General features: G+C 29.4%; 1 protein-coding gene across 1 annotated transcript; it reads right to left on the bottom strand.

Moving 5' to 3' along the window:
- Positions 1–7,889: 7,889 nt before the first annotated feature.
- Positions 7,890–15,664, bottom strand: LOC111035705. Its single transcript, XM_022317429.1, has 3 exons — positions 15,538–15,664; positions 13,608–14,076; positions 7,890–8,205 (listed from the first exon to the last, which is right to left on the bottom strand). The coding sequence occupies exons 1-3, from the start codon at positions 15,627–15,629 to the stop codon at positions 8,005–8,007; spliced, it is 762 nt and encodes a 253-aa protein (XP_022173121.1). The 5' UTR covers positions 15,630–15,664; the 3' UTR covers positions 7,890–8,004.

The raw sequence follows: 15,664 nt of genomic DNA, 5'->3' as shown, positions 1-15,664 counted from the left end.
GAATCGTACATTAATATTAGTTATATAGACTTTGTATGTAAATACAAGTTTTTTTAAAAATTTATTTATTTTCTTTCATAACTTTTCTTTATATGACGTAACAGTGCTTTTATACACCTAGTTTCGTTCGCGCCTTGACATTTTTTTCGTGGGGGGGGGGGGGGTTAGAACAAGACCGCCTGCTACTAAGGATGGCCCATATATAGAGTCACATCATTTGTAGGCCACGTGCCAGCCGGAAACCCAAGACATTTCTTATCTTTCTATTATTATACAAGGTTTATTGATTAAAACTGCATCAATTTTATCAAAATCGTCAGTTAGAGCTATTTTTATAAGCGTAAACATTTGGGAAAAATTATTTAAAAATATTATAGCCCACCACACTCTGAAATGACTTGGGTCGCCGGCGGCCATGCAGCAGTCAACGTGTTAAGTACTTATTTGATGCAGTAAGAAATAATTAATAACAATCTAAATCACTCAACTTACTAACATCACTAATTTAAATGTAAAATTGAGATAATATAATTTGTTATATAAATCTTAAGGGTATTTCGGAAACAAAATGTTGTTAGAAAAAACCTGTCAAGTATATTTAATATCACCTTGTAGTATAGTTAGTGTCAATTCTACTTCGTTGTTGAATAGTTCCCTGTAATCGAATATTGTCTACTTGAATTAAATGGTGAATAATCGTATACGATGAACAATTCTGTTCAATCATCCAACAATTATTTTCAGATCTAAAAATATTTTAATTTCAATAAATGTTCGTAATTTTTTTTTAAAAATCATTTCCGATTATTTTGAATAGTTCCAAACATTGTTTACTTTTGATCTCCTTATAGCACAAACAAGATTCAATTTTTCATTCGAAGAAAGAACTCTCAAAATTGAAAACTGAAAAATTTTGTTTACTACGAAAAGTGTCTTTTGACAAAAAAAAAAAAAAAATTAAAAATATAAACTCACAATTATTATAAAATCCATGCATTAATCTAGCATTAAAAAGAAAATCTAAACAAATTTAAACATTTTAAATTTCTATAAAACGTTTAAATTGAGCTCGAATCCTTTGGAGATTTAATGGAGTATAGAAATTGTTAATTTAAGGAACAGTCGTATATTTCGAGTCTATACGAATACTTTTAAATTACAACACAAAAATAAAATGATGAGAAATCGTTAGGTATTTTATGGGTTAATATCTAATGTCATAAAAATTTAAAATTCACATCTTCATTTCTCCGCTCAGAACGTATAACAAAACAAAATATAAAACCGTAGATTGCAATGTAATCTAATTGACTTTAATGTAAAAATCGATTCTTTAAATATTTTAGTTGCACTGTATCGGACTGTACGTAAATGGAATTTCATTTTTAAATATTATTCATTGACCGTTGGTGACATTTTCAAAATAGTTTTTTGTTACATACTAATTTTCTTGTACTTCTAAATTTATCTTTGTAGATTAAAGTAAGTATAGACATACGATACACACAATTTCATTTTACTGGCGTCTCCTACGTTTAATCCATAACTCATAACCACATCTAATTATAGGTATCCATAGGTATCTACATACGAACATAATTATTTAGACATAATAGTGCAGTCCTTTGTGCTCATAAACAGGATTTTCCCTTCCCTGTGAATTCCCGCATATACCCGTATTGTTAACATTCATTGAATTTATAATTATATGTCTTGGTTAATGTCAAGTGACAATGAGTTAGTGGATAGTGTAAAACCAAAAAAATAATACTCTGATAATAATATTACAATTTATCAAGTACACGGTGGTCGACTTATAGACCAACGAATGTGCCCATATTTTGTACAATACAAAATATAAATAAATAATTATAAACTATGACCATATGATAACCTTAAAAAAACAGAACAAGTAATATAAATTAATTGCCTTGTTAAAAAGTACAAACTCATAAAATAACGTGAATCCAAGTTATAAATTAATGTCAGGTTTGTCGCTCAAGTCAAAATATGTATTATTTACTTCCATATTATTCTAATTCTGACATTCAGTTATTAATTAATAATTCCCCGTAACATATTATAAGCATAGGTACAATTCTGCTCTCCTCATGACTAACTTTAAGATAGGTATAAGTTGATGTATATTTAAACACAACATGATGAAGATAACAATTAATTATGTTACTTTTTTTACATTTTACAGAAATAAATAAACATAGTATTTTTTTCATTTGAATTTGAGTAAGCCAAAACAATAACTGCTAGCTGGCAATTATTTTAATTATTGAAGTTCACTAGCTAATACATGGTGACAGTTTCTCAAAATCACATTTAAAAAAATATGAGTTCATAAGAAAAGAACCATTGATTGTGAGTGATGTAAATGTTTTCATAATAAATGGTTTTTATTCATACTAAAGTGACACATATAAAATCACATTTATTTATTTATTTAGTTTCAATATACATTTTTGATATATTTCGGTGATTTCTTATAAGAATAGTAACTTTTTGTCAAACATAATAATAATAAATTAAGTTATAGATATTTTATGGATAAATATCAATTAGGTACTAAAGCCTAAGTTGAAATCATCGTAACTACAAACATTATAAGAATTATGATGGATATCTAATATTATTGTTTTTACACTAAGTTAGATATCACGAAAACTCCACGTTTGAATATCAATTTAGATTCATCAACAATTTCAAAATGTAATCTGATTAACAATATTTGCAAGGGAAAACTGTGTTTTTCACTCGAGAGAAATTGGTTAGTATAGCTATGACACTTTTTAAATCGTATAAAATATTTGTGTGTTTTAAAATATTATGTTCTAAAGCATATATTATATACAACTTCTAAAAATCTGAGTTTGAATAGACAAATTATTAAAGGAAAACATGGAGGTTGGTGAATGTTTGGTGAAGTATCCTGTTATTGTATTATTTCGATAATCACAATCAATTAGTTTATGGTTGATATTTAAAAATTGCAAACTTTAAAGATTTTTTGGTCTTAGACATTGTTTTCGATTGTACATTTTTGATTAAAACAGTAATATTTCAAAAAAAAAAAAACCAAACTTGGGTATAAAATTATAGGTATAATAACTAGATTGGACTACTGCACACTCGGTATCGCGCATTAAATAAGTCAAATATCATTGGTCGTGTATATAGGTGCCGTTCACAATTTCGTCCCTGTAGCGTGTACGTCGCCCGTAAGACGACCACACACACACACACACACACACACACACACACACACACACACACACACACACACACACACACACACACACACACACACATACACAACACACACATGCGCGTGTAATCTACGCACCAACAGTCCATCGTGTACACTCACGGATCAGAACAAGACCACGTCTCTCTGTGCAATGACGTATTAAGTCATCTTAATATATAACAATGTTAACCGGTGGTCAGGGTTTAAAGTGGGAAAAAATTCCAGAGGGGACTAATGTCTCCATATAGTTTTAAGCGTTCTATATATAATTGTATGTATAATGTCTAATGTATAAAAACCTAATTTGTTAAAGGGGGCGCTTTTGAACCACCGTCAGAGGTTTCAACTTTAACCCCTGCCGGTGGTGGGCAAATATGGAGTGCATAATAATGTAGGTATGTTCCTACCACGCTTAGTACTGGCGGCGGAGGCGGAGAGCAAATTCGATGTTTAAATACTCGTGCTTATACTTTATGTATTATTATACAACGTATCAAATATATTATAATATTCACCTAATATACTGGGTAATTCACCAAGCATGATCAAAACCCATTTTTTCTTTTAGTAATGAATTTATTCAAATTCTGATTTTTGGAATTTTTAAATATACTGAAAGACCATATTTTCAAATTCTCGAATTTTCGAGTACTACTTAAAAAGTGTCTTGCAGTGATACAAGCTTCTGTTTTTTAAATTAGAACTCAACTTTTTTACTTTAAACTAATTAGTGGATAATTTTTTGAAAATATTGTACCACATTCAAAATTCGAATGTGTAGTTTCTTAGTTATTAAAATATGTGTGTAATGGATATTACATATAGTCTTCAAAACTGGTTTTACATAAATATAAAATAGACCTAAAATTGGATCTAGTATTTATCATACCATTTTTAAAAATGATTAATGTCCATAGATTAATATTAATTACAACAATTTTCAAATCACCATAGTCCGCATATCTTATAAACTCATTACTATGGACCTTTATCAGTCCTTAGAACTCAGTTAAATCACTCAAAAACTACTAGTACGAATTTTGATTTTGATACTTTGGAAAATTTCAGACATATTATCTACTAATATTTATAGTTTAATAGGGGGGTTCTCGTTTGAAAAAAAAAAACAGAAGTTTGCATCACCGCGTGACACTAATATTTCGAGAATTTGAAAATATGGTCGTATATTTTATTTAAAATGTATTGAAGAAATCGGATTTTGAAAAACTGCATTATTGAAGAAAAAAAAGAGGGCGAGTACGGTTGGCGAATCACTCTGTATGTGAACAGCACTGTACAGTGTAGGTATACCTACCTATATATAGGCTCGGAATATATCCGACGTTTGACACGGCCGAACGGTTCACTTTGATGGAACCCCGGCCAGGGCACGCGTAACAAAATTACATATTTTGCATGCCTGTGCATTATTACGTGTCTATATATATATACGCATAATAATATTATACTACGTACTGCAGCTACTCTATAATATAATATTATGATCGGTTGTGTGCGCCGCTGTTGTATGCATGTATACAATAATAATAATAATAATAATAATAATAATATACAGTGCAAAACACACGGATAGGTTACCTATACCGACGTCGTGTGTACATTATGGTGGGCGAGGGTGGGACGGGACGACTACTGCGGCTGTAGCCGACGACGCGGTCATTGCAGCCCATATCGTTATTTACACGATGATATTGTTATTATTGTTATTATTACACCACGTGGTCTGACCGGCGATGCAGCGATGCACTTTACCGCCATCGCACTATGTACATATTATTTATCGTACTCGTACTCCACGGGTAGGTCTGTGATATATGTATAGGTGAAAAAAGGCGACCCGTGTAGCACACGCAAATTGATTAACATGTTTATTATGATGTCTTAATATCAAACAACAATATTATGTTATAATATGGTCGGGTAGTAGGCGTTGTCGAAGTAAAGTTGAATTTATGACGAACGCCGAGATCACGTCATGCAGTTCACCCGCACGTCTCAGGGCGGCGCATCGCATTCGATTATCGCGACCGGCGTTGTATCATGCATTATGCAGGCTGATTTTTCCGAGCGAAGGAAAGCATTTTCGTGATTTTTCTTTCAAGAAAATAATACATCTTTTGTCCTATCGGTTTTAGGCACCCGTCAAAAACGGACAAAGGCAGCGAGGTTTTGCATTCGATTTTTTTAAATATTTTTATTTTTAAATAACTTAGGGTTCAACAATATTAGCGTACATTATATGTTGTATACGAAAATCAGTTGAAAAATCAATTTTCCATAGATTGTGTTGTACAAGTTCAAAGCTGAGATATGAATACAATAATAAAAAACAAAGCAAAACAAGAAATGAACAAGGTGATGAAGTCACAAAAAATCATCCTATATGATATAATAATATGCTCTTAATATATTATTTTGACCTCGGTGCAGTATGTACACGTACATTATGTATATTTTGAACCATCTTGATTCTGTGTTCCCGATGACCCGTTACATTTATACCTGGTATTTGATAGTTTTTTTTTCCTATATAGTTTGTTCTTTACTTTTCAAATTGTGTGGCCAATTTTTTTTATTTTGATCGTACAATATTCGATTTAAACTCGATGTCACCGTACTATACGAACATCGACAATAATTCGATACTTATATTAAACCAACTATATAATATAATGGTCCTCGCATTTTATTTGGATCTATCAAACTACCATTCTTACGGGACCGCTGGTTCGGATGAGGCTGAGAAACTAAAAATATAATATTGATGGTTTCCATATACACGTTTAAAAAAAAAAAAAAAAAATAAGAATAAAGACCTTCTCTGTAGGTAATAGCAATCATTTGAATCATAAACGCGTATAAAACCTCAATGTATATAATATGTTTTTATAATTAGAAAATTAAATTTGTTTGTTTCTGCACCATCATAAAAATAAAAAGTAACTTTTCGTACGATTTACCACTATTAAAAATAAAATTATCCAATATAAGCTAAACTGCTATTTGTATATTCCCTTTTAACGGTTCTTAAAGATTTTATTGTTCAATTGTAATAACGCAGTTCAAATGCAGCTGCTAGAATGGTATTCTCAACTTTCAAAGCGATGATTATTGCACAAGATAAAACTAAACGTTATCTCTGTCGACAATTAAAAAATGATAACGATATTATGTCTCGTACATTATACACATTAAACAGTATTACAGAACTTCAAAATTTAAACACAACTGACGTACAAAGATGTTGTATATAATAGCGTTGAATATTTTATTGCATAAGTTTCGTCCAAACAACCAATTTAAATAGAGAATCATCCAAAGTCGTTCATGATGCTAACTTTAACAGGAACAATATATTATTATCATAATTTTATATGTACTTCATAACTGTGGTGTTTGATTTAGGTTTTTGGGTTGCAAAGAATCCAAACAAATTACTCTTGAATTAAAATTTTTGCTAATTCCTTCATATAATTGTTTGTTTAAAATACAATTTCGTTACATGTAAGAAATCAATTTCCATAAAAACAACTCCTCAAACTAACGAAGGAAAACAAAACACATTTCGGGAAATACTGTATGTATAACCAGTTTTGGATAAAATCAATTTTGTTTATTCGTCGTGGTAAAAAAAAACTTAAGATACATGTAATTTTCATGAAATGTGTGTATCAATATTCCTACTCACAAAATAAGTTAAACTCTTCCTGAGCTATTTTTAACTTAAAATTCAAAACATTTAAAAAAGGACGTTCTTCATAAGACTTTGTTACTGGAATTTAATTACACAAATATTATTTATGAACGTATTTAGTTAAAAATTTAAAAAAATTATTTGTACATATCAACGCGTATTAACGATTTCATTTATAAATAATTTAAAAACGAATAAGTTACTTGAAATGTTCACAAAAATATATAAGTATAACCATTTTCTTTACACAGTATATTTATAAAAAAAATTTAACTCTTTGAGCTATTTATAAACATAATTTGGTAGTTTTTATATTCTTTAAATATAGATGAAAAATTGATTTCTCCATCTAAAACCTCGACAGTTTAATTATTAAGCTAAAATGTGGTTGAACTTAGATATTTTAACGAATAATACACATTACAGTGACTTACTCGATGCCTAGGTGCAGTCGATACCTACTTTAGCAGAGTGGATATCAAATATTCCCACTTTTTTTTTTTTTATCAGGAACTTAAATGTAGTAACAAAATAATATTATCAAATTTTAAAGAGATAATAATGAATTAAATTAATTTACGACTAAGCTGTACCTAAATTGCATACTCATATCGCCGTGTTAAAAAAAACCCAATATCAATATTAGTTTGATGTTTAATATAATTCCTATATAATTCCTACTACAACATAAAGATTATTTAGAAATGTGTCCATATGGAAAAAAAAATATATGTCACTCATCGGGTTACCGACTGTTAATTACATTTTATAATTATAATTTGAATATACTGTAGTAATACTATTACACCAAATTTATATTACAACAAACAGTTATGATTTTTATTGTCCACTAAGTATCTTATTATTTTATAATATATTGAAATAGATCTGAAAACGAAATAAAACTCACCAAAATACACATTTATCTCATTAATAAATGATTTATTGAATTAAATATAATTAATTTTCTATCGATTAGGATTAGAAAGTATGAGGCAACGCGTACGAGCATAACCGTAACACAGTTAATTTATGTATTATTTTTGTCAAAAGACGGTGGATGTAAAGCCGTACAACTTTTGTACTTCTTTTGTGTGTTCAATTTGTAATCAGTTCTTTCTTTGTCGTCCATCTTATAGAATCCATTAGTGTGCTCCGAAATAAAACGTAATTCATTCATGGGTCCATCGCTTCTAAAATGCCCATTTGTATCTTTTAGAATTCCTAGGACCTGTAGGAAATAAACTAATTAGTATGATTCATAATAATATGATATCGTCATGTAACTATATTAATAAATTATTATCCTTACTGAGTTATTCATTTTGCCTTTCTACAAATAAATATTTTATAGTTTTACAATGAAATTATTTAGGATGGTCTCTAAAAACAGTGTAAATTGGAGTTTAGTGAGCCACGACTTATATATTTTAGCTTTCTCAAAACCCCCGATGTCTCAATAAGTATTCTATAAAAAAAAGTCTGCAAAAATATTAACAAAAGTAAATGTAAAATAATATTATAAAAATTATATCAATTAAGCATTGTTTGTCATAGATGAACTTGCTGAACATTATAAATCAAAACATTTAGGATGTCATGCAATTTCTTGTAGTTTTCAGTAAATATACTATTAGTCCTTAGAAGTAAAATCATTATCGAATCTACTAATGTGTCTTTGCCACATTTAAATTACAAAAAAAAAATATCAAACCTAACCAGAAAAATATAATTTATAAAAAAAAAATAAATAAAAATGACACCTCGATACCATCGCAAAACCAACATACCGCAAATAATCTAAACACAAACAGTTAAAAATATTAGTCCCGTGGGAATGGGTCCGACAGTAATATTTATTATTAAATACTGAGTATTCGAATAGTATAGCATTATCGTGATTCAAATATGTAAATTTCAATCGTTTAGATTCGATTTGAAAAAACAAAAAAATGTTACAATACTTACAAAATTTCCGCGTTTTGAAAGAGAAAATTGTAAAAATTGTATATAGTTCACATCGGGTAAGTGCCTCAATAATAATACTACAAGTAACGTTGTTAATTTATTGTTTGTCTCAAACAATTTCTTTCGATCACTTGGCCAGGTGATTATTTTATTGGATCACAATAGCAGCCCAGGTTCGCATACAGTGACGGCGCAATTGGGATTTTAAGCGTTAAGTATTTTATGATATAAGGTGTTCACGAATTTTTATCAACAAACCGTGATACCACAATAAATCGTATTCTACCTCTACGTATAGATAAATAATCATAAGACCTTCATATTACAGTTCAATTAATCCTGTAAAACGCTTTACGTGTAATTTTGCCCGAATTGAGAATTCTCGACTAATTCTGTATTTAATCTTGCAATCTCGCATCTGCATTCAATCGTAATGTCAACGTATATTGAGCAACAGATTATTGCTATACATTACGTCCGAGTGTTATGGCGTAGGCCCCTGTAATACCCAAGTGTGCGTCTTATATTTACATTCGCCGGAGATGATTAACGACGGAAGACTGTAATAATACACATCATTCATTACTCGGAAACAAGCCTGCAGTATATTTATGATTTAATTAGGACGTTTCAGTGCAGTGTAGTAATTAATGAGACCATACTATTAAAGGTTAATCATACGATAAATACCATATTATGCAGTCAATTATTATATAATATCATAACCCATTCTAATATTTTTTAGAACCTACTTCGAAATTATGGACTTTTTTCTTTGCCGTAATAAATTTTCATCGTTTATTTTATTTACAGAACACAAATACAACGTTTATATTATTTTGTGGTATTATAGTTTTTATAGTTTTTATATGCATATTATATAGCATACTCAAGTCTCTGTACCTACATAGCTCTTGTACAATATATATTTTTTTTTTTACAATAAATGACATTGACAACGATTTCGTCTCAATTTATCATTGTGATTTTATGTCGGGTTTATCACGTTCATAATATTCCAAATGCGGTTTTTTAGGGAAGGAAAAATTTTAAAAGCTACTTGGGATTTTGAAAATCCGGGAAAAAAAGAAAGTCATTTTTTCAATTATAATTGCCATTGATTTTGCATATTGTAGGTATAGTATAGGTAGTAATAATAGAAAAGTAGTAATGGCCACATCTAACATATTAAACAATATTGATCGAATACAATAATGTTAATATTTGGTCATTTTATTGTTATCTTGCGTTTATCTTCAATTCAAATTTGCTCAAAAACTATACTCTGGACCGTTTTAATTAAAGGTTATATCAACACATTCCTTGAGATTTGGAGGATGTTTGTATAGCTTATTTTTTTTAACCACTACAGGTAGTTTTAGAGTAGCTCAAACATTTTCAGCTTGCAAAAAAGGAGTTATAAACGTATTTAACAATTACTGTTGCACCGTCTGACGAGCGTGAAAATTTAACTTCTGCATTGAAGTCCCGAGGTGATATTTATAATACCTATGACTCATTTTTCGTTTTTAAATGGTACTCAATATTTTTTCTGTTATAGTTGAACAGATACATCTGAAAAACGACTATGCTAGTTCCGTTATACATATATAATATAAACTTAATTATTATTGGTTTGGTTATAATAATATAATAGGCGCGTCGATACTGAATGCCAGATGTTTTATTATTTAAGCAACAATGTTCAAAAACAATTATTTACGTTGTTGCGTTATAGTATGTGTTGATAATTTTAAGCACGTAAGAGCGATATTATAATATTATAAAAAGGTATACATACTCATAGAAACTGCAAAACAGTGTTACGTACAACGAGTCTTTGTGGGTATAACAATTAACAAAACAAAACAATATATTATGATCTATAAAATAGCGATTCGACCCGACCTTGTTTTCATAGCATAATATAACTGTATAATGACGTATTGTACAAGTATACAGATTGAGAAAAAAAAATATTATAACGTCGGCAATCTGCTCGGTGATTATAACTTATTGGAACATACTGCCATTCACATATTATATTGTACAATTAAAAATGTGATTCAGTTTATATGAATATCAATTGTTTTCCAACTTATTGTACACTATATTGATGTTATCAAACATAGTAAGCAATATGTGAAAACAAAACCGTTAAAGGGTTTCTAAGTTTTAGGTAATACGCCGAACATGAAAAGCAACAGGCTTAAATAATAGGTACTCTGTTTAATTTTTTTATGTCGTAGATGGACTTTGTTAATTCCTGCAATAAACCGATTTCCTCTTACCAGGATAACTAATGTACCTGATAATTGTTTTTATTCAGGTTCCTTTTACCCGGTACCTACATATAATTAATTGTATCGTAATGCCACGAGCCTCTCCAGAAAATAACGATTTCATTTTATTTTATTTTTGTCTCTATCCATTCATTGATCCAATAATATTTTAACCGAAATCATGTAGAATATATATAAATGCACTTTCGTGTAAATTATCAACCCCTCGAAATGTATTGAAACGTAATACAATTTACTCTGATTAGAATTTCTTACACAAAATTAACTTTACAATAACAATTACAGTTATTATTATTATTATGCATTTTCCATGATTATTTCCATTCATTAGATAAATTAAATTTGTCTAGTTAACGAATATGTGTTTTTTTTTTTTTCAACAGCATAACTCTATAACCATGCACCTTATGAGGATTTATACATCATAGAAAAAAGCATATATTAAATAACATTATTCAAAAACCTTGAGTAATCAAATTCAAGTTTGTCCAATACAATTGTATAACAAATGATTACAGTACGATAAAAATAACAACACTTTATTGATATCTTACAGTATTTCAAATCAATTACCAGTAAGTTAAATTATTACTATAATATTGTATTCGCGAGAGCAGCACGTAGTTAAACAGCGTTGAATTATGAGTTTAAAATACGTGAGCACGTGAAGTGGTGCATTCTATAGACATGGAGTAAATAATAATAATAATACCCAAGGGCACGCAAATGAGTATAATATCACACACCTCATTGATCGTGTCATAAGCGTGTTAATAATTTGTTATGTTTTCAGGGAGAAAAAATGCATAGGTACTTACTAATGACGAATGCTTTCGACTTTGTGAATAACTTTGTAATTAAGTTCGTTAATGAAACCTCACATCACTTCTACTTTGTCATAGGGAAAAAATGATGTGCAGATAGATTATGATATAATTATGTTTCTGTGAATTAAGCGCTCGATACTGATGATATTATTCACTATAGGAAGTGCAATACCTAGAAATCACAGGTCATCTGCCGGTACTGTGTGTGTGGTTCTAAACTGCAATCACGATTTTTTTTTACCACAATGTGTTGACGCAGTCGTGTCAATTTAATTCATTATTACCAGATAGTTTTAAAAGTCAATAAAAATGAGGTGACATGTTAAAATAAATAAACTTCAGGACTATACACGTGAACGTTCTTTGTTATTACAAAACAGTTGTTCTCGCCTTCGTCATATATTATAATCACAAGCTGCCTAAATGCTCACGTAAGCTAAAAAATCGACAACCCAATACATTTTAATTCGATAGATTATATTATAATTGTAATGCTTTTAATAGGTACTCAAGGAAATCATTAAATTTATAATAAATACAATCAATAATTAAAATATTTTTTTTAACAAAAAAATTTGTTGGATGATTTTCATACTATTGTCTGTTGTGGAAGTTTATTTACGTTGTTGTGGAAGTTTATTTACGTCTGAATTCTAATTTGTAATATCTTATTGACTTATTAGTTCCAATGAAGCTGAAGATTCGCTTGAACTATAGAATCTAAATAATTTGTTAGTTTTTAGTAATAACTTATTTCACTTTTAAGTCACAATAGAAATATTTTCTCTTACAATAATATTAATTTTTAGGACAAATAGAAAAAAAAATATTAATAACGATGTATGAATTGAAAATTTAAACATGCTTTCATTTCTTTGACTACAATCAAAATTTCATTCAAACATTTGTTTGTATTCGTTCACGTAATTTCGGTTGTAGAAACAAATATAAGTTTGAATTTTATTGAACTTGAAATGGTGTAAATTTAACATTAATTTCACAACGAGGAGAGACTGAATAATTGACATGGAAATTTCTGGTTATAGAAATTAAAATTTACTAAAACCAAAAAAAACTACTCTGAGTTCATCTTTTCAGAAATAAATAGTATTTTCTCCATCTAAATTTTACGGAAAGTAAAATTATGCGAGTGGCTATTTTTATAGTTGAGTACATCTAATATTTACAAAAGTATATTTTTTCAGTAAAAGTTTCATTTTTAATAATATCTACTTCAATTGTTTAATTTATTGTTCAAATTAAGACGTTTAAACCGGCAACAGTTTTTCCATACTTTATTCTGGAATTTTAACGTTTTTGAAAAACTCTTTGTGGTTTTTCCCAACTATCAAACTTACATTGTTAAAAAAGTCAAACATTTTTGCATGAATGCATTTTCAATGCCAATTGTTAGCTTATCAAGTCACATTGTTTATGCATACAAAACGAGATTTATAAAAGTATTCAATCAGGTGTTTGTGATCATAAAAAGTTTAAGAACCACTGGATTGAAATTAGATTTAGGCACTACATACCTGTGACTGGATTTGGGCTGGCAGATCCTGTTTGCCATTGCGGCCCAAGACTTTGACGATGTCGTCGATGTCATCTTCGGAAGCCCCGGCCTTCGTGAGATTGTCTACCACAGATTGGAGCACGGGCATTTTCTTCAGGTCCGGTTCTGTTTCGTCTGCTGTCTTCATTTCGTCCTTGTGCAAGATCACGTTGACGAGCGCGTATCCGATAACTGTCCTGACCGCTTCCTGGTATACCCTGGAAGTACCCAGGTGCTTAAGCGGACGGCTGTACAGGAAAATGACTTCATTCGGTCGTTCCACATTTTTTCCTAGCAGGCGGCTGGTGGACCCTATCACGTTGGACATGGCATTGCCAGTCGCGTCCACCATCCGCTTCAGCGGCCGCAGCGGCCTGACGGCGTTTCCCACAGCACCGACCACCTTTTGAGTCATGTACTGGCCACCATCCGCCAGCTTCGACGGTATCCTGTCCAGAACAGACAACAGTTAGGATGTGGTATAAGGTCGAGGTACCCATTTTTTATAGCAATAATTCGTTTAGTTCACGAGTTTACAAAAAAATTATAACATTACACTAAATTAAAGTGATGCAGAATGATATTGATATGGAACAAATTTCCAGATATCGATGTAAAGTAAGTAATAATAACATAATTATTGCAATAGTAGTTATATTTGGACAGTGAAGATATTTTTCAAATATTTTTCAAATATTTAATCTGATATCAAATACATTAACAAAAAAAAATTAGCCAAATATAATATTTGAATATCATTAATTTTTTTTTAATTTTAACATTTTTATGTATTTTATTATTTATTATGTTTTTTTTTTTTTTGATTTTGTTGGCATACAATTAAATAATACATTTATGAAACTTTTATTATAAGTACACATTTCAAAGCTAATTTTTAAAATAGTGAGTAGAATGATAATTTCAAATTTGTATGTAATATAAACCCGTTTTACATCATTATGATTTCAATAAAGTAAGCTTTATTTTGCTTCTTTCTACAAAATTAATTTTTGTTTGCTTTTTTTCCCATTTGGTCCTTTTTTATTTTTTTGCATAATTATCATGAAAATTTAACTTAATTTTGTGTATATTATAGTTTGACTGTATACTATTATTGAATAAAAATAATAAAACCTGTTTAAAAAACAGTAATAAAATAGAGAACCGATAAAATAACTATCCTTGTTGTGCAGGAATAATATTGTAGTTTTATCATAATGACCATAAATACAGTTTATGATTTAAATAAATGGTAAATTACTAGCAAATTCAATGCTGAAGTTGATCGATAAATGTCAATCATCTAGTCTAGAGTTCTATACAATTTAATTTCAAATTTGAATTGGACTTTAAAATGCAAAAAAAAATTCAAATTAAAAAAAATCATGAGATGGTTCGGTGAGATTTTATATATGACTGATGGAAATATTATATTTTGTAAAAAGTAGCACTCAATAGGATGAGTGTTTGCTTAAATAACTTGACCATACAATTATGGCCGTAAATTCGTTTAAATATATATAATTTAATGTGTAAATGTAATAAATGCTGTTTTTAATTGTGTTAGTTACTTGGTTATCTAAATTGCTTTTTTTAAGGATCTTCAAAACCAAGTCCTTGTATTATGAGTAATAAAAAATTGGTAATAAATTTACTTTCGATATTAGAATATTTATATTTGATGTCAATATCGTTTGTTATTTGAAATCGCCATATGACATCGTTATAACCTATGTAGGTACTTATATAGCTATATGAAACGATATTTATACAATACGAAACATCATACAGCGTCAATAACATGTCATAACTTATAACATTATAGTTATGACACTAACGTCAGTAAAAAATTAGAATCACATTGATATACCTTTAAATAGGTTTTATAAATGGAAATATATCAACAATACCTGGCCAAGCTTCTTGTCACTGTTGCGCATCTTGACACCACTCGGTTAAAGAATCCACCTTCGACATCGACTAGAAGGATACTGATTGTCATGCAAATTAACTGTGAAGTGATAAATATTGATTAAA

This window comes from Myzus persicae, unplaced genomic scaffold (assembly GCF_001856785.1).
Source record: "Myzus persicae strain clone G006 unplaced genomic scaffold, MPER_G0061.0, whole genome shotgun sequence".
Classification (NCBI taxonomy): domain Eukaryota; kingdom Metazoa; phylum Arthropoda; class Insecta; order Hemiptera; family Aphididae; genus Myzus; species Myzus persicae.
This window is presented reverse-complemented; position numbering and strand designations above follow the sequence as displayed.